Source organism: Myotis brandtii, unplaced genomic scaffold (genome assembly GCF_000412655.1).
Source record: "Myotis brandtii unplaced genomic scaffold, ASM41265v1 scaffold581, whole genome shotgun sequence".
Classification (NCBI taxonomy): Eukaryota; Metazoa; Chordata; class Mammalia; order Chiroptera; family Vespertilionidae; genus Myotis; species Myotis brandtii.
The window spans coordinates 2,224,148-2,247,446 of record NW_005370182.1 but is presented as its reverse complement, the minus strand read 5'-3'; the positions used below and the strand labels follow the sequence as shown (position 1 = coordinate 2,247,446).

The 23,299-nt window shown below is 40.5% G+C and overlaps 2 protein-coding genes across 3 annotated transcripts in view; both read right to left on the bottom strand.

The window, feature by feature from the left end:
- Positions 1-16,484, bottom strand: part of SLC16A7 (solute carrier family 16 (monocarboxylate transporter), member 7) — a 151,629-nt gene extending 135,145 nt beyond the window's left edge. The window contains exons 1-2 of one of the 2 annotated variants that reach the window (XM_005879063.2): positions 16,462-16,484; positions 6,749-6,787 (exon numbers count right to left, since the gene is read on the bottom strand). The gene's annotated coding sequence lies outside the window, so the exon portion shown is untranslated. Of the gene's footprint in view, positions 1-6,748; positions 6,788-9,241; positions 9,252-16,461 lie in introns of those variants that run through there. The other variant, XM_014550083.1, reaches the window with a different exon arrangement.
- The window catches only part of LOC102248283, a 22,351-nt gene continuing 5,573 nt past the window's right edge, over positions 6,522-23,299 (bottom strand). Inside the window, 2 exon segments of the mRNA XM_014550058.1 lie at positions 6,522-6,787; positions 11,029-11,226. Of these exon segments, the coding sequence (XP_014405544.1) occupies positions 6,522-6,787; positions 11,029-11,226 (464 nt within the window).

Below are 23,299 nucleotides of genomic sequence, written 5' to 3'. Positions count from 1 at the left end.
GCTCCCGGACTGTGAGAGGGGCAGGCTGGGCTGAGGGAACCCCACCCCCCAGTGCACGAATTTTGTGCACCGGGCCTCTAGTTTATATAATAAAAGCCTAAGCGACCATTACTGCAGAATGACCAGAACGACTGGTCGCTATGATGTGCACTGACCACCAGGGGGCAGATGCTCAACACAGGAGAGCTTCCCCCTGGTGATCAGTGCACTCCCACAGGAAGCCGGCCTCACGGCTGGCAAGCACAGAAGTGGTGGTGGGAGCCTCTCCCGCCTCCGTGAGGAGCGAGTCGAGCAGTAAGGAGCAGCGAGCAGGCGAGCAGTAAGGAGTAAAGGGTCCTGGACTGTGAGAGGGATGTCCGACTGCTGGCTTAGACCCTATCTCCGGACTGCAAAAGGGTGCAGGCCAGGCTGAAGAACCCCCCAACACCCTCAGTGCAAGAATTTCATGCAACGGGCCACTAGTACTAAAATAAACTTACTAACTAATAAGGCTGACTAAGAAAATATGAGCTGCCTGTAGATGATGAGTTCGCTGTGTGCAGGCAAACCTTCTCACTAAGCTGGATAATCACTTTTCATAGATTCAGTAGGATTAACACTGGGTGAAATACTGGGCTAAACAACATCTAAGTTCCTGTGAGTGTGTGATTCGATTTGTATGGACAGATTGTGTAAAATCCATGATATTAAGCCTTCAAATCTAGAACTTAAATTTTCCTTTGTTTGAATCCTACCAATCTGAAAATAAAAAAGGGTATATCTTATAAATCAGATTTCGTACAGGCTAAATGTGTATTTCAACAAAAAGTATTTGATAAAATCTTCGTGTCAAAGTGAGAAGTCACTCAAAAAAAATCTAACATGTAGAGTTTTTTGGATAGATGAGAAATAAAATGGACTAAGTGAATAGTTCTTTATAATCAAGTGTTGTAAATGGGAAAATGTAAGAATAGAAAAATCTGAAAATTATATCAGCATAAAATTTCACATAGAAAGTGTAGCCAATTTCCAAGTAAAACACCATTCTCCTATCAATGATACCATTTATGTATCAAAAATTCACTGCAAATAGGTGATTCTGACAAAATCAAGGGGAAAAAAATGAGTTGTGAGCAACTCCGGGGATGATGGTATCAGCAATCAAAAGTCACAAGCATTTCTCTTTGGAATTGCTTGACCTTAATACCCATGTGGACGTTATTACCAAAGCCACTATTAAGAATGAAGACCACACACCCACCCTAAGAGTGCGTACTGAACAATTAAGACTGGTAACAGTCATTCATTTTGGAATTGGAAGAGAACATTTTACTTTAAAAGAATTAGCTTTGCATATCTTTATTTTCATTTCCTTGGAAGATGTAGGAAGTGTGAAAGGAAAAGTCCAGTGACTGTTTCAGTAGACTGGCAAACAGTCAAAATTTAGACACACACACACACACACACACACACACACACACACACACACGGGACGCCTGCTCCGAGCCTCTGCTGCCAGACTGTGGCCATCAGTAGGACATCCACTGAGGGCTCCCGGACTGTGAGAGGGGCAGGCTGGGCTGAGGGAACCCCACCCCCCAGTGCACGAATTTTGTGCACCGGGCCTCTAGTTTATATAATAAAAGCCTAAGCGACCATTACTGCAGAATGACCAGAACGACTGGTCGCTATGATGTGCACTGACCACCAGGGGGCAGATGCTCAACACAGGAGAGCTTCCCCCTGGTGATCAGTGCACTCCCACAGGAAGCCGGCCTCACGGCTGGCAAGCACAGAAGTGGTGGTGGGAGCCTCTCCCGCCTCCGTGAGGAGCGAGTCGAGCAGTAAGGAGCAGCGAGCAGGCGAGCAGTAAGGAGTAAAGGGTCCTGGACTGTGAGAGGGATGTCCGACTGCTGGCTTAGACCCTATCTCCGGACTGCAAAAGGGTGCAGGCCAGGCTGAAGAACCCCCCAACACCCTCAGTGCAAGAATTTCATGCAACGGGCCACTAGTACTAAAATAAACTTACTAACTAATAAGGCTGACTAAGAAAATATGAGCTGCCTGTAGATGATGAGTTCGCTGTGTGCAGGCAAACCTTCTCACTAAGCTGGATAATCACTTTTCATAGATTCAGTAGGATTAACACTGGGTGAAATACTGGGCTAAACAACATCTAAGTTCCTGTGAGTGTGTGATTCGATTTGTATGGACAGATTGTGTAAAATCCATGATATTAAGCCTTCAAATCTAGAACTTAAATTTTCCTTTGTTTGAATCCTACCAATCTGAAAATAAAAAAGGGTATATCTTATAAATCAGATTTCGTACAGGCTAAATGTGTATTTCAACAAAAAGTATTTGATAAAATCTTCGTGTCAAAGTGAGAAGTCACTCAAAAAAAATCTAACATGTAGAGTTTTTTGGATAGATGAGAAATAAAATGGACTAAGTGAATAGTTCTTTATAATCAAGTGTTGTAAATGGGAAAATGTAAGAATAGAAAAATCTGAAAATTATATCAGCATAAAATTTCACATAGAAAGTGTAGCCAATTTCCAAGTAAAACACCATTCTCCTATCAATGATACCATTTATGTATCAAAAATTCACTGCAAATAGGTGATTCTGACAAAATCAAGGGGAAAAAAATGAGTTGTGAGCAACTCCGGGGATGATGGTATCAGCAATCAAAAGTCACAAGCATTTCTCTTTGGAATTGCTTGACCTTAATACCCATGTGGACGTTATTACCAAAGCCACTATTAAGAATGAAGACCACACACCCACCCTAAGAGTGCGTACTGAACAATTAAGACTGGTAACAGTCATTCATTTTGGAATTGGAAGAGAACATTTTACTTTAAAAGAATTAGCTTTGCATATCTTTATTTTCATTTCCTTGGAAGATGTAGGAAGTGTGAAAGGAAAAGTCCAGTGACTGTTTCAGTAGACTGGCAAACAGTCAAAATTTAGGAAACTTGTCTGTGCTTCTTGAATGCAGGTGACTTTTTACTCATCTTTTAGCCCCATTATTGAATACAACATTTTTAATTTCATTGGTCTCAGCCATGCTAGGAACAATGGAATGAGATTCTATGGAAACACAATTAGCAAAAAGTACTAAGCATCCACATTTTAAAATGTATATTGGTTAGCCATGTCATTTAATAAATGCTTGAACATGAGGTATATAAAATAAAACTTTAGAATGTGGTGAGAAAAATCATTGAGAGATGCTAAGTTGTGTGTTTAAGGAAATCTGTGAAATCCACTTATCAGAGAAGCACATAAACAGTATTGATAATTGCCGAAACCGGTTTGGCTCAGTGGATAGAGCGTCGGCCTGCGGACTGAGGGGTCCAGGGTTCGATTCCTGTCAAGGGCATGTACGTTGGTTGCGGGCACACCCTCAGTAGGAGATATGCAGGAGGCAGCTGGTCGATGTTTCTCTCTCATCGATGTTTCTAACTCTTTATCCCTCTCTCTTCCTCTCTGTAAAAAATCAATAAAATATTAAAAAAACAAACAGTATTGATAATTAACAAAATAACCATAGTAACCTCTCTTGGGAAGTGTTCATGTAGTCTCTAGTAATGAAGTCAGATTTAAATAGTTTTGAGTCTTTTAGGCCAGACCCCAGGTTTCAACAATTAAGTCCCCACCTCAATAATCCCATTTATCATTTTGTTTTTTATTATTATTACTAGAAGCTCGATGCATGAAATTCGTGCACTGGGAGGGGATGTCCCTCAGCCCAGCATGCACACTCTCCAATCTGGGACCCCTTGGGGATGTCCGACTGCTGATTTAGGCCTGATCCCCTAAATAGGCAGTCGGACATCCCTCTCACAATCCAGGACTGCTGGCTCCCAACAGCTTGCCTGCCTGCCTGCCAGATTGCCCCTAACCACTTCTGCCTGCCAGCCTGATCACCCCTAATCACTCCCCTCCCAGCCTGATCGATACCTAACTGCTCCCCTGCCAGCCCGATTGCCCCTAACTGCCCTCCCCTGCCAGCCTGATAGTCCCCAACTGCCCTCCCCTGCCAACTTGGTCACCTCTAACTGCCCTCCCCTGCAGGCCTGGTTGCCCCCAACTGCCCTGCCCTGCTGGCCTGATTGCCCACAACTGCCCTCCCCTGCCGGCCATCTTGTGGCTGTGGGCGCCACCATCTTTGAGGGCTGGGCAGTCAATTAGCATATTCCCTCCTTATTGGCTTTGGGCACCATCATCTTTGTGACTGTGTGAGGGTCAATTAGCATATTCTATTAGATAGGATATCAATATTAAAATTTTATTACCCCATATGGTCTTGATGTTTGTCATTTTATTATGAAAGTGGGGACAGGGCTACCTACTTTGATATGCATTATAAAACACCTAAGAATATGTCGCATGTTTAGAACTCTGAAAATGAAATCCAAATTTAGTTCCTCTTCAAGCACATTGAGGGCTTTATAAATAACTTTCAAAAGTCTATTTGGTCTTAAGCACAAAGTTCTTTCCTCAAGACTATGGTTGCTAAATGGTGTTTCATAAAATTCCAGTGTTATAAAATTCTGTTCAAAAATGGCATGTGTAATCAAATAAGTGTGAAAAATTATGAACTTAGGCATTGCCTGAATAACTGTAGATTGGAAGCTAGTGCCTGTCCAAAGCCAAGTAGAATATTATGAGTATATTAATAACTAGAGGCCCGATGCATGAAATTTGTGCAAAAGTAGGCCTTCGCAGCCGCAGCTTTGTCTGGAAGGTAGTCCGGAAGGTCATTCCGCTGTTCGGCCGTTCAGTCAATTTGCATATTATTTTTTTATTATTATAGATGATAAATGAGAGGGTGCATATATTTAATAAGAAGAAACCATTTTGCCTTTATAAATCTTAGAGTGTGCACTAATTTAAGTAATATATTCCCATGGCTAAAGATGTGAAGAATAGAGCAATAATATATGCAGATTAAATTTTTTTATTACATAGTTTATGAAGAAATGGGCCTAAAAGTAATGCTAAAAAGAGAGAAGCAATTTCATCCTCACACTACATATTAACTCAAAATATTATGTATTAGAAAAAATATACATTAATTATTTAATAAAGATAGCCAGCCACTTCTCCAAAGGTTATATTTATGCCGTCGTAACATGTAACAATTATAATCTATAAAATATCACTCATTTGAAGTAAGTTCTCAAGCAGAATATGACTTTTAATGGAGTAATGATGCTAGTAAATATGCTATTAAGTATAACAGGAGAAATGAGTTTGAGATACCTTTTAAATAATTAATATTAGGAAAACTGTGGAAATAAATACATGTGTTTTAGCTTTTCTCATATAATGGGCTTATTCTGGAAATGCTAAAATTCTTCTAATTTCCATGGACAACACTTTTCTCCATAATAAAAGTTACTCAGTCCCCCTTTCTCATTCTATTGAACATTATTTTTTGCCCTTACAAACAGCTGACTTGAACTAATTGAATAACTAAGGAACAGAATCAAGCAGTCTTAAGAAGATGACAGGGTTATTTTTACACAATAAAATACAAATAATGTAACTTAAAAATAAACTGGGTATTTTTTTTTTTTGGTATTGTAAAAAACATCTAACTCGATATTTTTTTAATTAAAAAAAAAACTAAAATAGCCCGGCTGGTGTGGCTCAGTGGTTGAGCGTCCACCTATGAACCAGGAGGTCACGGCACATGCCCAGGTGTTGGGCTTGATTCCCAGGAGAGGGTGTGCAGGAGGTAGCTGATCAATGATTCTCTCTCATCATTGATGTTTCTCTCTCTCTCTTCTGCTCCCTTCCTCTCTGAAATCAATAAAAATATGTTTTAAAGAAATATTAAAATAGGAAAAACTAAGAGCTTACTTATAGAGGATAAATGCTAATTTAGACACTCTTAGTGTTCTACTAGAATATCTGAATTGCATGGCAAATGATTTCTGCAGTTGTTTACTTTTTTAGTTCTGTTCAAAGTAAATGATAAATGCTTTGGTCAGGAGCAAAAGAGAATTTCCATAAAATGATGTTATTTCGGCACTATAGGGTGCTTCCTACCCTCAATAAATACATTAATATGTGCCTCCAATTCTTTTGTTAAATAACAAGCAAAATGCTGTACAATGAAATCCCTACTCTATGTATTTATGTGTAAAGGTCACAAGCCTAGGGTGGTAAAGCTACCAGCCTGTTACTGCAGGCATCATGCTGTTGCTTGCCCTTTATGTTTTTCTTTGTCAGTCTGGCTTTTGGCAACTGTTAGGTTCCCATGACTATCATTTGTAGTTTCCCCTTCCAGTAAAGCTGAAGGGCATTTCAGGGAACAGTCACTAGGTCCTGGCCAGAGTCAATGCCAAGATTCAACAGAGTCAAGTCATGGAGCAAGAACCAGGCCAGAGTCCAAGATGAGGCAATAAGCAGGCTCCAACAGACTCATCTTTTTAGCCTCTCTGGTACTTACTAGTAGAGTTCACAGGATAAATCCAGTCTGATGACCAAGATGAAGTCCAGAAAAAAACAAGTCTTTCTGTTGATTAGGATACTGTTTCAGAAACAGACCAAAAGCAGATTTCTGGAGCAATGGCAACACCATTCATGACACTCAAGAACAGGAGTACAGAGCAAAGATAAGAATGCCTGGCAACGTTGGCAGCATCATGATTGGCATAATTGTGTGATACACAGTGTACTTGTTTCACAGAGGCAGCCACCTCAGCATCTGAATGTGTGCCAATCTTGGCACATACTTCTCTCCACATACCTGTTTTCAATCGTATCAGGGAATTCCTCTTACAAACAACTGCAAAGAAAAGAAAAAAGGTAAAAATCAGTGTCAAATGAAAGTAGAGAAAGTTTTTATTAGTCATCACCGGCATATTTGAAACAAAATTATACTGAAAAATTGAAAAAGTATGTGGTTGTGTGTTTTTATTTTCAGATTTCTAGGAATTTCAGAGACTTCTCGGGAATATAAAAAGGAGATGGCTCTACAGGCAAAATAATGTATGATTTTTTTTAAAGTTTAATTCTCTAATGAAATAAAGTTACAGAATCATGGCACTTCAACCACCCTATATTATTCTGATGCCTTTTAATAAAATAAAGAGCACATCAGAACCACTTCCTTTAAATCATTAATGATTTCATTACAATAGACGGTCCTTTTCAGGAGCCAAAATATTCACGTAAAAACTTTTCTCACCCTAATAGACAATCTGGCAATATTATGTTTGTTAACTTCAGGACTAATAACCTTCAGTAGGATTGTTGGTCAGAATCCTACTATGTTTTCAACTTGATTCTCTATTTCCACTTTTGTGAAAGAAGCCCAATGATATAGGAAAACCTAATTTGCACAACTTAGCTTTATTTGAATTACTGGCCTTAGACCGTTGGCTTTGGCAAACTGCAGCTTATATATTATACATAGCCTTATAAATAAATAGATGGTCTGTACTCATAATCTGTCTATAAAGGTGTTCAATTCACAATGGAGCATTTAGTAAAGGGTAAAGAAGGTCATAGTAATGGAAGTAGATTTGACCTTGGATAATAAACACATGCAGCAATACACAGAAGATGTATTATAGAATTGTACACTTAAAACCTACATAATTTTATTATAACCCCCAATAATTTTAATAAAACATAATTTTATTATTACCCCCAATAATTTTAATTTTAATAATTTTTAAATGGAAAATTTCTTGTTTTTCCCATCAACTCTCTCCTATAAAATACTATTAGTAGGTAGTAATAATAACTGATAATATTCCCTCATGTTACAGAGATGTTGAGGTTGTCAGATAATGACTTTCAGGAGGTGATGCATATAAAACCCCTATATCCATTTCTCTTTCCCCTTTTCGAACTCCAAAAACCTAAGTCCTTGTGAGAATCCTTAGGACACCAAGAGAATGCCAAAAAGTTACATGTTCAAATTTAGATTTCATAGACCGCAACTCAATATCTGAGTGCGTAGCTAAAGAGACAATAAGTATTATTTCTTCAAGGCAAAGGCTAGTAAAGCAAGAGGCCGAATAAAACATGAACTAATTTCAAATAGCTTATAGACTAAAAAAGTTGAATGGAATACTCACTCTTAAATGAAGTTCTATCTAGACCAAATATGCATAATAATTTTGATCACAAATACTAAAGTAAAATTAGGTTTCTAAGCATTTAAAATATTTTTTTAATTAATGATAGGTCCATAGATAATGAACTTAGGTACCTTACTGAGATAGAGTCACAAATCTATGTTATTGATAAAAATATTTAAAACACAATTAAAATTTGCATGTCTCCTCCATGCAGCATTTTTTTTCTTAAATTAACACGTTATTTAAAAATTAAAGATAAAAAAGAAAATAATTTTTAGATGAGCTTTAGATCGTAAATCCTCCAGTGGCAGGCCATTACCTTGTGTAATTAATATTCTCCATGCAGCAGGTTACTCTCCAGAGATGCTAATATTGCCCACAGGGATGGACTTACATTTTCTTATACTCCTTGAGGCTTCTTCTAAACATTCACCTTTTCCTATCTACTCATTATCTCCTATACTGTCATATCTAATAGTGATATGCAAATATTTCTGCAGTACCTGCTGCTTTTTAAATTCAGAAAAAGAAACTCATATTAACTTGCATTGATTCTTTGTTTTCCTTCTGACAGAGGCCATCCCTTTAGGAAAATGCATTCAAGCACTTAACTGCTACATTGAAGATACCATGCAATAAGTAACTGGGAACTATATGAATAATAGAAACAGGAGGAAACCAAGATGGCAGCATAGGGAAATGCCAGTACTCACCGCCTCTCACAATCACATTAAAATGACAACTAAAATACAGAACCATAATTCAGAACTGCCTGAAAGCTGGCTTAATGGAAGTCCTACAACTATATAAATTAATATATTTTTATTTACTTCAGAGAGGAAGGGAGAGGGAGAGAGAGAGAGAAACATCAATGATGAGAGAGAATCATTGATTGGCTGCCTCCTGCATCCCCCACACTGGGGATCAAGCCTGAAACTGGGTATGCGCCCTGACTGGGAATCAAACTATGACTTCCTGCTTCATAGGTCAATGCTCAACCACGGAGACATGCCAGCCAGGCAATTAGGAGGGATATCTAGGCTGCAGAGGTCTCCCATTAGGAGCAAGGAGAGCCAGCCCCACACCAGATCCCTCAACACAGGGGCAGTGGCTTCGGGTGATCCAGGGACATACTGGAGGAACTGGATTACCTGGCACTGGGCAAGAACTCAGCAGATAGCTTTCTCCCAGACAAAAGTGCTGGCAAAGGTCACTGTTCCTAGGCTGAGACCCCCCACTTCACAGATGCAGGCGCCATGTCTGAGTTTCCATCAGCTTGGCTCACACTGTTTGCTCCATCCTGGTGATTTCCTGAGATTCCAGCCTCATCCAATTTGCATCCCCACCAAAGCTGTTTGCAGCAGCTTTTCCATATGAATGGCCTGTCCTGACTCAGGCTTCAGACTTTCCTAAAATCTCTCAAATAAGCAGCAGCTGGTGTCCGCATGCCCCATACCTATCAGTAAGAGGCCCCAAGCTTAGCACTAGCAGCAGCCTGCCTTGCTTCACACCTTGGCCTCTCCTGGGCACATCTAAGCCCAACAAAAGTAGCAGACATCTGTAGATCACTCTGTAGCTCCTGCCAGATGGCCCCAGGCAAGGCACAGGCAGTGGATCACTTTGCACCTCCTGGTTATCAGCAAAAATTATTAGTGTATGTTCAGTATGCATGCACTTTATGAAGGTAGAGACAACATGGGGGGGGGGGGGGATATATTCTCTGTCCTCAGCAGAAAATAATCAATTTTGTCCAATGAGTAAATACTCCAGAATAGTGATTTTCCATGTAGACAATATTTTAGTATCACGGATTATAGATAAAACAAAAATCTTTTCTTTAAGCAGTTTACCAATGAACTCAAATGTCTCAAGGTGAAGAATCACTGCCCTAGATGAATACTTAAAAAAAAACACACTCATAGGCAAATGGTTATAATAGTATATGAATTATACACAGTGATATGATTCTTATACTTCAGCAGACTTTAGTATTTATCTTTGTGTTTGCTTTTAGTTTTGAGTTTTGTGGCACTTACAATGGCCATCTGCTCCTTTCACTTTAAATACTATCTACCTTTCAGCTCCAAAACATACCCACTTCTTTCATTAAAACCTTGTTCAATTCTTCCATCACATACTAAAGTCTCCCTCTTCTGAAATCCTAGAGCTGGGGTCAGCAAATATTATCCTCCTAAATGCCAGATAGTAAATACTTTAGGCTTTGCAGGCTTAGTTACAACTACTCAACTCTGCGCTGTGCAAGAAAGCAGCCACAGAATATATTGAAACAAACCGGTGGCTGTATTCCAGGAAAGCTTTATTTGGAAAAGCAGGCAGCTGACTGAATATGGCCCAAGAGCTATAGTTTGTCAGCCTCTATTGTAGAAGATCACTGCTCTCTGCCATTTATTTTGACATTTAATCCTATTCTGGGTTGTACCTTTAAACAGTGCATCTCTGAAGTTACAGTCTCCTCAAGGGGTCAGGAAAGATGTCATATATATATATATATTCAGGTCTCTATGCAGAGTACTGCATAACAGCAATGCTTAATTATTTACTGATTTAAATTGATTTAAGACATGAGAGTAAGATCTAGTTGCCATTCGCATCTTACCTGCATTGAAGCATCTACTACATTGACTCTCGGGTTTCTCTAACAGACAGCCTCAACTTGCTGAGTCTTTATTCTCCCTTTAATGAATATCATCAATTATTTTTCCATTTGAGACCATATTGTATTTCCCCCCTTATTATTATTATTACCTACCACGGATATGGCCATGTAGATGCCTGTAGCGACATAATCCATCCCCTGTAGCTGCCTCTCGCTATAGTAGCTGCGTTTCACAGCTAGCTGCCTGTCATGGTAGTGGGTGCCTTTCGCAATAGCGTCATCCTCTCGCGATAGAGGCTGCCTCTCAGGAGAGTAGCTTGCCTGTGTCGACAGTGTCTGTCTCTCGCGATAGTGCCTGGCTGGGTTGCTGTCTATCAGGATAATAGCTGCCACTTGAGACAGTGCCCAGCTGAGAAGCTGCTTCTGGTGCTAATAGCTGCCTGTCCCGATATTGTCGGCCCCGTAGCTGCAGGTCTGGATTTATCATTCCTTCAGGCCCTACTGGCTTCTCCAGCTTCTCTGGGTTTACAAAGAGTCACAAGGTCATTCCTTTCTCTAAGCTTCCCAGTTTGGTTCCAGATGCATCCTCTAAGCAATAAGGAAGCCTCATCATTCCGCTGACTCTACGTTTTAACAGATCGAAACTCATTATAGTTGACTAGTCTTTTTTTTTTTTTAACATTTCTCAAGCTTCTTCCCCCTGGAATCTCTTAAAACCCACAGCATCAGTGAGTATTTTAAAATACTAATATTAAAAATATACATTGTGGTTAATCCAGATCCCCTTACTGATGAGATGTGCAACCTTGGGTAAAATATTTAAACCGCTGTGCCCTAATTCTCTCATCTGTAAAATGAGGGTCAAAAGGTTTTGAAGGTTAAATTAGTTAAAACATGTAAAATAAACATGTAAAAGGATGCTTCGCATATTGAAATGTTCAATAAAGGCAAGCTAATTTTACTCAAATGTTATCTCTACAGCTTAACCTAAAAGCCACTTCTTTGGTCCAGTGTCTCTAAACTCATTTATTATATGCATACAAATACACACGGCATGTTTGTCATTTTACCTCCTATGCTATTCATCTACAAAGATAAATACTTTTAGTGAGTAGCTAATTCTTAATTGTAACCAAAATTTAAAGTGGGTTTCCTTTCTTTCCTTCCTTTCAGTAGTCTATTCATTTATTCATTTGTTATGCTGAGGGCCAGAGATAAATGTTCAGCCATGAGATAACAGTGGGTCCTTCCATAGATGGATCTCCTGATACACTTCTATTTCTCACCTCTAACTTCATCAGAAAAGAGGTGGTATTGATGGCTAATTTGAGTTACGAACAAGAGTTCAAACATTTACATTAATAAATAATCCTTTTTATCCTTGAACTATTCTGTACACTTCTTGACTTTCCTAAACTTGAATGTCTCCAAAAACTTAGTTGCCTTAAAAAAAAAAAAAAAAAAAAAAAAAAAAAAAGAGCTTAACCAGGTCATGCAAAGAACATTTAGAAAAATAGAATGTTAGATTAATAGAGAAAACATAAACATGTGATCTATCACCACATATGTACAGGCTGTCAATCAACCCAAAAAGGGATTTATTTTGTGTGGCCCAGAAAGCTGAGTAAGGGCCCTACATAGAAGCAATAGAATTGAGTAACAATTATAACTGGGTTAAACAGACTGCCTCATTGTACAAACTTAAAGTAAATAATAGATTATTGTTCATTGAAGATGCTGAAGAAACAACATATAAAAGTAAAAACAGATATCCTCTAAGTTCCTTGAAATGCCATAATCCACCAAAATGCTAAATGATATGTAAAGGTGAATTCGTTATTGTTAACATCCCGAAATTTGTAGTATTTGAAGAAACTGAAGGCTTATACAGTTGCAACTGTGATAAAATGGCTAAAACAAATAAGAGAGGTTACAAATGCAATGTTACTGAAATTTTAGAAAAGAATCTTCATCCCATTCAGGGGCTTCAGGTGAAATTTGAAGGTGGTGTTTAAGCTCAGGTTGAAGATGAGATTAAAGTGAAATATGGAAATAGCAAGAAGTTAGAGCATTTTAAGATGAAAGAACAGCATGACCAAAGGTATAGTGGCATGAAGGTGAATGAGGCACAGGGAACACTTCAGTTTGACTTTACGACGGCAGTGGGAGATGAGCCTGAAAAAGCTTTCTGGAGTAACAAGGACTGAAATGTTGCTCCTCAGACCTAGGTAATGGGAGTCACCAAAGTGTTATTTACAAGTAGGTAAGAGAGAAGTACTTCAGTTGGAGTATCTGGTGGCACGGAAGAATTAACTTGTACAGTGAGAGACTAGAAATGAGAAGATCTGCTACGAGACTACAACATGACTCTGGGAAATATGTCAAAAGTGGCGGACTCTGTGGCAGCATCAGAAAAGAGGACACTTTGGATATGCAAACGTCAAATCTTAGCAACCGACTGAGTCACAAGGCCAGGGGAGAGAGGGTCTCAAAAGCTTCCAGACTAGAATACTGTAAAATAATAAGACCAATAAAAGCAGAGGGAGCAGCAGAAAGAAGGAAGACACAGAAAGTTCAGAAGAACCCACAAGGTGTCGGTGGTGTTAGCCACAGTAAGGGGAGCGGTCCAGCAAGGCATTTGGGAAGGTCAGCCTGGAGACTACGAGAAGGTCAGGGCTGAAGATAATGACATGGGAGTTACTCCTACTGAGGTGAAAGCCAAGGCGAAGAGAAGATGAGCTTTGCCAATAGATAGACTATACACAGAAGCAAAACTCAAAACATAAACTGAGGAACACTTACTTCCATGAGTAGGAGGTAAAAGGAGAGCCAAACCAGCTGCCAATGAGCAGTCAGAGAAGTAAGAGGAGAACACAGAGGGCACGGAAGCCAATAGGGGGCTGAGGAGCAGCAGGTGCCAATATTGCCAAAAGCTGTGGAGAGTTTAAAGCAAATAAAGATTGCCTTGGCTGGTGTGCTCAGTGGTTAGAGTGTCAGCCCACGCTCCAGAAGGGTCATGCATTCGATTCCCAGTCAAGGGCACATACCTGGGTTGCAGGTTCAATCCTTGGCCCCCGTAGGGGTGCAGGCAGGAGGCAACCAATCGATGTGTCTCTCTCACATTAATATCTTTCTCCCCCTCACCCCTTTACCTTTATCCCTCCCTCCCTCCCTTCCACTGTCTCTGAAGAAATTAATGGAAAACATGGCCTCAGGTGAGAATTAACAAAAACTAAAAAAATAAAGCAAATGAAAATTTGGAGCCTAGGAGATCCATGATAATCTGATTATTAAATGTTAATAATTACATAAATCTTATGAGAAAAATCTTATTGCTTCAAATCAAAGTAGTTTCACAAGAGATTATTATCTTTTAATATATTTTTATTGATTTAAGAGAGGAAGGGAGAGGGAGAGAGAGAGAGAATAATTGATCTGCTGCCCCCTGCATGCCCCGCACTGGGAATGGAGCCTGCAACCCAGCATGTGCCCTGATCAGGATCGAACCATGACCTCTTGGTTCATAGGTTGATGCACAACCATTGAGACATACCAGCCAGGTGAGATTATTATTATTATTATTGTTATCTTCTGAAGAAAAAGCAAAACAATTTCTTATTTGAAGATACTCTGATCTCAAGGATAATTTCCTTAAACATTCTCAATTTTTATCCTATTGGACAATAGTTAGTACTAGTCTTCCAAGGGATATATTTAAATGTGGAGGCAATTTAGGTAATTACAATGACTTGAGGGGAAGCTGGGGGCATAAGGAGGACAGAGGCCATAGACACTAAATGTCATCTAATGAAAGTCATGCATTCCCACACAAGGGACAGTTGTCTGCCCAAAACACCAATAGTGTCACCTGTTGAGAACACTGTCACACACTGCTGTTTATCACTAGATGTATCTTTGGCATATTTGAGAAGAACTGATAGAACGTCAGATGCTGAAATTTTGGAGCAGTGATTTTAAAATAAGGTAAACATCATTAATATAGTTCATCCCTTAGAAGCGTTTCAAGCAAACGTATGTCTTTTAGTTTTACTGTTTATTCCTATCTAATCTAGTTCCAAAGGAAATAGGTCTTCAAGAAAATTACATAGTGGAGCAAATAAATAAATAAATAAATAAATAATATTCCACATATTAACTCTAATCAGAATCTGAGTAGGGGTATAGATGATTAAGATACATTTCATTGTGTTATTAGGTGAGGAAACAGCCAATGTTTGCAATAAAATATTTTCTTAAAAATACCAATATTTTATACAGATCTTTAAACAATTGCATTCTCTTGCATTCACCACTTATATTAAATATTTTCAATTAAAAATTGCTGTTTTAATGCCTAGTATTACCGAGAATACATCAGCAGTTCAGATCATTGAAGCACATAGACATTTTTATGGGACTATTCTAACTGCTCAAAACTTTTAATGCAAATATCTTTACACTAGCATCTTGTAGCTGTCATTCAAATGACCTGTAAGAGTTTATGAATAACACTGATATTTATGAATATGTCTGGAGCAACCAAGCACCCATTCGTCCACTCCAAGGTGAACTAGTTTTATTATAGTCAAGTTCAATTTGTTTAACTTGTGGTTAATTTTTTCCAGTGTTCTTGATTATTACAGTTTATACTTAAACACACATAACCTCTCTTATTTACTAACTGCTAAATATGTGTGGTAAAGGTTACATCTTCCTCTAGAGCAGGGGTGGGCAAACTTTTTGACTCGAGGGCCACAATGGGTTCTTAAACCGGGACCGGAGGGCCGAAACAAAAGCATGGATGGAGTGTTTGTGTGAACTAATATAAATTCAAAGTAAACATCATTACATAAAAGGGTACGGTCTTTTTTTTTTTTTAGTTTTATTCATTTCAAACGGGCCGGATCCGGCCCGCGGGCCGTAGTTTGCCCACGGCTGGTCTAGACAATGGTCCATAGGAAGCTATTCTCTCATATTATGATTGTAAGCAGCAAAAGCAGCAAGTAGACTAGGCACTGCGGTTCACCAGGTAAGGGACCAATTGGGAAAATAAAGCTTTCTCTATATGTATGTTTCTCTAGAAGTTTAAAAAAAAGTTCTATTACTTACTAAGACTTAGTATGCGGTTGTTTCCTAACACATTTCCTAATATCTTTGATCCAAACTGCTGAGAAAGTCTGTGATAAGCCAGGATGACCTCTCAGACAATGAAAGTCCATTTAGTGGTTTATTATACAGTCCAACACTGTAACCCCATCTAATGGGAAACTTACATTTCAAAAGGCTCCCAAAAATCTGTTTAAAAGAATAAGCCAGTGCCGAAACCGGTTTGGCTCAGTGGATAGAGCGTCGGCCTGCGGACTGAGGGGTCCCAGGTTCGATTCCGGTCAAGGGCATGTACCTGGGTTGCGGGCACATCCCCAGTAGGAGGTGTGCAGGAGGCAGCTGATCGATGTTTCTCTCTCATCAATGTTTCTAACTCTCTATCTCTCTCCCTTCCTCTCTGTAAAAAAATCAATAAAATATATTTAAAAAAAAAAAAAAAAGAATAAGCCAGTGATCCCTGTAACAATCTAACAGGCATAAGGCCAAATATTGAATACCTACCATGTATTGAGTTATGCCTATGCATATGCTCCGCACAGTGCTAAGCATTTTACAGGCATCATATGTTTAATCTATACAACCAACACATGAAATTAATTATGGTCCTCTTCTTACACTTGAAGAAACCAGAGGGATTCAGCAACTTACACTAGCTAGTAAGCGGCAGAGCCAGACTTCAGAACCCTCTGCCCTGTCCTGCCACAGAGACCTTTGTCCCACAGGGGCTCCCAGATGAAACACACATGGTCTCTACTCTCAAGGACCACATCACCTAGAAAGAGAGATAGAACATCTACCTAAATGTTATGATTCCAGATAAAATATATTAACTGGCCTCAGAGAAGTCCAGATCAAATTTCAAGGCAGAGGAACACAGATTTCTTGAAAATAACAAGACCTGGAGCAAATTTTTTCTGTGAGATGGATTGTAGGGGAAGGAGGGAGGTAAAGGGCCATACAGGAGCATAACTAAGTATTATCGCATGCCATTCTCTTTGTCAGGTAGAGTAGAAGACACCTTACATTTGTTATCTTCTTTGTTCAGAAAAAACCATAAAAGTATTACTCCATGTTGCATAAAACTAAGTCAACCAGTGGGTCAATGGAAATTTGAACCCAGGCACCCTCATTCACCTTCATCCAAGGCAGAAGCTGTAATACTTAGTGATTAAAACCAGGCTGCCCAGTGCTTGCCCCAACTCAGCCACTTAGTAGCTGTGCTATTTGAACAAGCTACTTAACTCTCTGTGGCTAAATTCCTCTTCTGTAAACGTGGATATTGACAGAACAACTTCATTGGGTGGTTAAAGGGATAAAAGGAGTTAATGATATACAGAAAGTGACAACACCATGCAATTACTATACTCTCCTTGGTTTCTTAGAGTGAATGGATAAGTCTGTCCAAAGTCTGGAAGATACTGAAGCTCAGTCTTGTTAGACCCCCAGAGCAAGGACAGTGGGCCAGGTACAGACACTCACTAGATCAGAAAGCTGTGGATGCCTAGCAAGGGGCAAAACTGAGAAAACAAGAACCTCATCCCCACGGTAACCATCCTCCCCTAGGATATGTCTGGTCAGGTGGTTTAGACCCCTGACCTTTTCCTCCCTAAAGATGACATCTAGGTCTCATGTGTATTTCAGCTCCAGGCCTAGAAAAGCAGCAGAGTCAGACAAGTGACCATAACATATATACATTTGTTTTACCTAGATTTACAAAAGATTTATAATATAATCTTTTGGTTAAGTATATTTGACAACCTTCTCAAAGTTGAAAATTTCAAAAGCCTTTTTTAAAAAAAAATATGTTTATTATCCTAGCCAGCTTAGCTCAATGGATAGAGTATCAGCCTGCAGGTCAAAGAGTCCCAGGTTCGATTCTGGTCAAGGGCACGGATCTTGGTTGCAGGCTCCTCCCCAGCCTGGGCCCTGGTTGGGCGTGTGCACGAGGCAACCAATAAATGTGTTTCTCTCACATTGATGTTTCTCTGTCTTTCCCTCTCTCTTCCACTCTCCCTAAAAATCAATGGAAAAATATACTTGGGTGAGGATTAACCAAAAGAAAAAATTATACACACACACACACACACACACACACACACACACACACGCGCGCGCGCGCTCGTGTGTGTCTGTGTGTGTGTGTGTGTGTGTGTGTGTGTGTGTGTGTGTTGATTGATTTTTAGAGAGAGAGGGATAGAGAATTAGAAACATTGACGAGAAATATCATCTATCACATCATCTATCACAGCGGTTCTCAACCTGTGGGTCGTGACCCCTTTGGGGGTCGAACGACCCTTTCACAGAGGTCGCCTAAATACATCCTGCATATCAGATATTTACATTACAATTCATAACAGTAGCAAAATTACAGTTATGAAGTAGCAACTAAAATAATTTTATGGTTGGGGGTCACCACAACATAAGGAACTGTATTAAAGGGTCGCGGCATTAGGAAGGTTGAGAACCACTGATCTATCAGCTGCCTTCTGCACGCCCCCCACTGGGGATCAAGCCTGAAACCTGGACATGTGCTCTGATCAGGAATAGAACTGTGACCTCTTGGTTCCTGGGTCAAATGCTCAACCACTGAGCCACATCAGCAAGGCTTAAAAGATATTTTTAACAGAGAAATGACTTTTAGTTCTTCCAACAGGCCCTGACATACACCTCAAGGATTCATTCTCTCCCCTAAGTTTTTAATGTGCTTGAAAAATTACATGGGAAGCTTTGGCAAATAATAATATACATATATTTTTATTAAAATGGATATTCTAGAAATTTCAATCTGCTCTAGGAAGGAACTTGCAAAGATTCAGAGCCAAGTTCAAACAGGAAATTCTCAGGAGTAACAGGTATCCTGTCAGTGATAAGCCTAGAATAATAGTTCCCTGTGGGAAGCATCTGGCAGTAGTACTCCAGATGTTTATAATCCACACATTGGGTGTTTATGAATTGTTTCCTGTGCTCAATACACACTTCCAATAAGCCATGTGCAACGTTTTAAAATCTTGCATATTGTTTGTTCTTTATATATATTTTAAAACTCTGCGTTGAATTTCAAAATATAAACTTTATTATTCTTTCATGTCATTTCTTAATAATTATTATTTACCAAGAAATTGTCATCTTGAAATGTTATATCTTACAGAAAAACAAGATTCTTCGTCAATTGTTTTATGGTCAAGTCTATAATCACGTTATTTACGTTTGCCATTTACAAACCATTGTATTTTTCTGATGCATTTACAAATATGTTAGTTAAGTCTGAAAATATTCATAACAAGAACTTTGATTTACTCTAAATTACAGCTTTCTAAACAGGTCTTCTCTTCAAAGTGAAAATTTTTAGGACTCTATATAATGACTGAAAACATACTGGCAAATAATCAGGACAAATAAAAGATTCATTATATGAAAATCATTTTGTCTTCCAGATATAAGAAAGCTTATTATATTTCCCTAGAACAATTTGGTAAATTATTCCTTCATAAGCAATATGGAAGCTTTTATAGTTTTCTCCCTACCTGATCCCTCCAGAATTTGGCAATTCTTAATGAGTGAATCATGGCAATACATTTCTTTGCATGAATTCAGCAAGACCAGTTTCCCATTGTAGTTTTATCAACCAAGATTTTGACTGGGATGTCATGCCTAAAAGAGATATACCTGACTCTGGATGTCACTAGAAAGCCTTAAGAAGCAAATAAGAGTCTCTTGAAAAAAGCCTGGCACCTTGCTTAATCATGTGGTTCATGGTAGTTTTTCCAGGTAAGAAACAAAGGTTGCTTTCCTGAGAGATGGCTAAGGAACCTCAAGACATCATTCGGGACCTCAAGAACTTGAACAATTCACCCAGGTCTACGAGTACTGCAGGATAATGGGGCAGGTACAGAAACTCACCAGGGCAGAAAGCTCTGGATGCCTAGTAAGGGGGCAAAACTGGAAAAACAAGAACTTCACTACCAGGGTAACCTATCCTCCCTAGCATATCGCTTGTCATGGGGTTTGGACCCTCGATCTTTCATATTGCTAGTCAGGTGGTTTAGACCCCTGACCATTTCCTCCCTAAAGGCTCGGGTGTTTTTCAGTTCCAGGCCCAGAAAAGCAGCAAAGCCAGACAAGTGACACTGTGGCTACCTCAGGACCTGCTCAGCCCCCAGACCCACTGATGATAAGAGCTTCCCGCCAGTGACTGCATATAAGGACGAGACTTCAGCTCCTGGGTGCTGCCATCATCCACCCAATGTCCCCTTGGCTCAGTGCTGTGCAGCCCTTCATTTGGATATCCCATCTCCTACCCCCTTTTCCTTAAATAAATTCAATTTTTCTTTATCCACTGTCTGAGATGGCTACTTAGCCTGCCAGCTACATAGCTAGAAGAAAATCTTCCATATCTGTTTATACAAGGTCACTCTCAATTGTCAAAAAAAATGGGGATGCCGAAACCGGTTTGGCTCAGTGGATAGAGCGTCGGCTTGCGGACTGAAAGGTCCCAGGTTCGATTCCGGTCAAGGGCATGTACCTGGGTTGCGGGCACATCCCCAGTAGGAGATGTGCAGGAGGCAGCTGATCGATGTTTCTCTCTCATCGATGTTTCTAACTCTCTATCTCTCTCCCTTCCTCTCTGTAAAAAATCAATAAAATATATTAAGAAAAAAATTTAAAAAAAAATGGGGTTGAATATACAGGTTTCTAAGGCAAGATACCCTTCTCAAATTTGACTATTAGCAGATCTTACAAATATTCCTTAGACTGCTAAGTCCCTTTCAAGTTATTTGGAATGAATGTCTGTTCCATTGAGAAGGAAATTGGCTGAAAGCGAAGAGGGTAGAGGGAAGATACATTGGATGACTAGATGTGAATTTTCTTTTGAGAGCAGAATTCCAATCTCATTCATCTTGGTAACTACAGTTTAGTGCAGTGATGGCGAACCTATGGCACGCGTGTCAGAGGTGACGCGCGAACTCATTTTTTTGGTTGATTTTTCTTTGTTAATGGCATTTAAATATATAAAATAAGTATCAAAAATATACACCTTTGTTTTACTATGATTGCAAATATCGAACAATTTCTATATGTGACACGGCACCAGAGTGAAGTTAGGGTTTTTCAAAATGCTGACACGCCGAGCTCAAAAGGTTCGCCATCACTGCTCTAGGGCTTGACCTCGGCTTTGTACCCACCATGTGCAGAGAGATGCCTTAAATGTCAGTCATCCCTCCCACCCGCCGGAGTAGCTCTCGGGACGGGACCACAGGCTGGCGTCACCAAAGGGCATTGGCATAATGAGTTTGCTGAGTGCAGAGGGAGAGTGAAGCACCACCAGGCCCTTCTGGTGATATTTACTCTGGAATTACGGGCCCTTCACATCCGAGCCCTGCTCAGGGAGGATCCAGCCTGCGCCTCTCTTGTCTTAAAGGGATAAGGCTTTATTTTCTTCATTGGGTGGGGGTGGGGGGTGGTCTTGTTTTGTTCCCAAACACAAGGGCACCAGAGTTAAGTTAGGGTTTTTCAAAATGCTGACACGCCGAGTTCAAAAGGTTCGCCATCCCTGGTTTAGTGTCTGGAATGGTTTTAGGGGTTTTAAAATGGCCAGTCTCATATTTGTTTCTCACAATACCACTTCATGGTTGGTGCCCACAATCCCATTTTCTGGATAAGAAAACCTGAGGATGAGATTGTTACATAATTACAACCTTACAAAAGGCAGAACTGAGCCTGAGATCTAGGTCTACCTCTAAAGTTAGTTACCTTTTTCCATGTGAATGTATCAAAAAATGTTTGATGAAGGAATATAGAACTAAAAACAAATGTAGGTTACTTCCTTTTTATTTCAGACCCATGCTCCAAAAATATAACTCTGGATAAAGGATATTTCTTTAGATCACTTTGCTGTCCTTCCCTTCAGGAGGGTTCAAGGCCAAAAAACATAAGCCAGGTAATACAAAAGAGGAAGTGCATGTCTACAAACAAATCCAGCATTTACAGGAAGATGCGCTAACTGGACATTGGGGAATGAAACGTTAAAATTTCTGATTACTTACCACTATTAAAACACTCCCTGGAGGAAAAGAAGCAGGACCTAATTGCAAACTGTTGATTTGAATTTTGCAAAAAAACTGCTTTTGAGTTCATGAGTAGTATACAAAACACTGAGTTGCTTCAGGTAATAATGTTTCCCTTTCACTGAGATCATTGGATTCAATTACCTGCTCCCTTAGACTCCTTTAAATGCAATGTCAGAGGCAGAAAGTGGAGCTAGGGCTGCTTCACCAAAGTTAAATAAGAGTCACCTTGCTCAAACCTCATCTACTCTCTGCCAGCCACCACCCAGCTCAGATTTTTCAGCCACACGCCCCCAAATGCAGACTTGAGTACTTGTGGTTCCAATGACAGGGCACATAGCCGCAGGCCTTCTTGAGTTTTGTTTGGGTTGAGCCATAAAGCACAGGATGCCAGGAGTGGACATCTAGCGCCCACTGCTTCCTCTTGCCCAGTCATTTTCATATCATTCTCATTATTGATCGCTATTTTATTCCTCTGATGCGTCTCTTATTAGATTCAGGAAGCGAGGAGATGAAATATTAGCTTTCCTACTACTTCCACCAGCCCGCTCTCACACAACCCAGCCCTCTCCGTACTACTTCACTTCTGCAAAAGTGTAGGCAGACACTTGTAGAGAAACCACGCCTCATTCCTCTCGCGTGCGGTGTGTGAGCGTGTGTGTGCGTGTGTGTGTGTGTGTGATTTTTTTAAAAATACACTTGGCATAGACCACAAAAAGCCCTGGCTAGTCCTACCGGGAAAGTGGCCCTAGCTCACAACCGCCCTTGCCAAACCAGTCTGCAATCCCTTTGGCGGAAGTAAGGGAGAAAAGCGGGTGTGGAGAGCAGCTGCGGGGCAGCATCCGAAAGTCTGCAGTTCGCCCTTGAGCCGCCGCCAGCCTCCCGCGCCACCTGGCCCGGTGCCCCCAACGTGGCGCAGGAGACTCGGAAACCCAGGGTGAGCCGGAGGAGCAGACTCTCCGAAAGTCACAACCCGCTCCGGCCAGAGCGCATACCTCCACAGCTCACACCTTTCCACCCGCCTCCCACCCCACCAAGAGACCTGGGGACCTAAAACAGAAGGAAGGCAGCCTCCCTGGCACTACGTCCCCTCCCGGCCTCTCCGAGCCCCGACCGTCTGCGAAAAGAGAAGACAGTCCCTACGCACAGTGACCTCCAGCCCCATCCTCGCCCCGACCCGGTGCAGCAATCAGGCCGCCCCCGGAGGCTCCCGGGGCCCGGGGAGGGATGCTGATGAGAAGGGCGGGATGCTGGGGACACGCCGGCCGGGAACCAGCCCGGGAAGACTCCTGGGCCAGGAAGAGGGGGGAACACCGCTCCAGATGAGTCTCCGTGCAAAAGCTCAAACCGTGGGCAACTCCTGGCCGCGAGCACGCGGGCGCACGGGGAGCCCCTGTCCCGGGACCCCTCGGAGCCCCTCC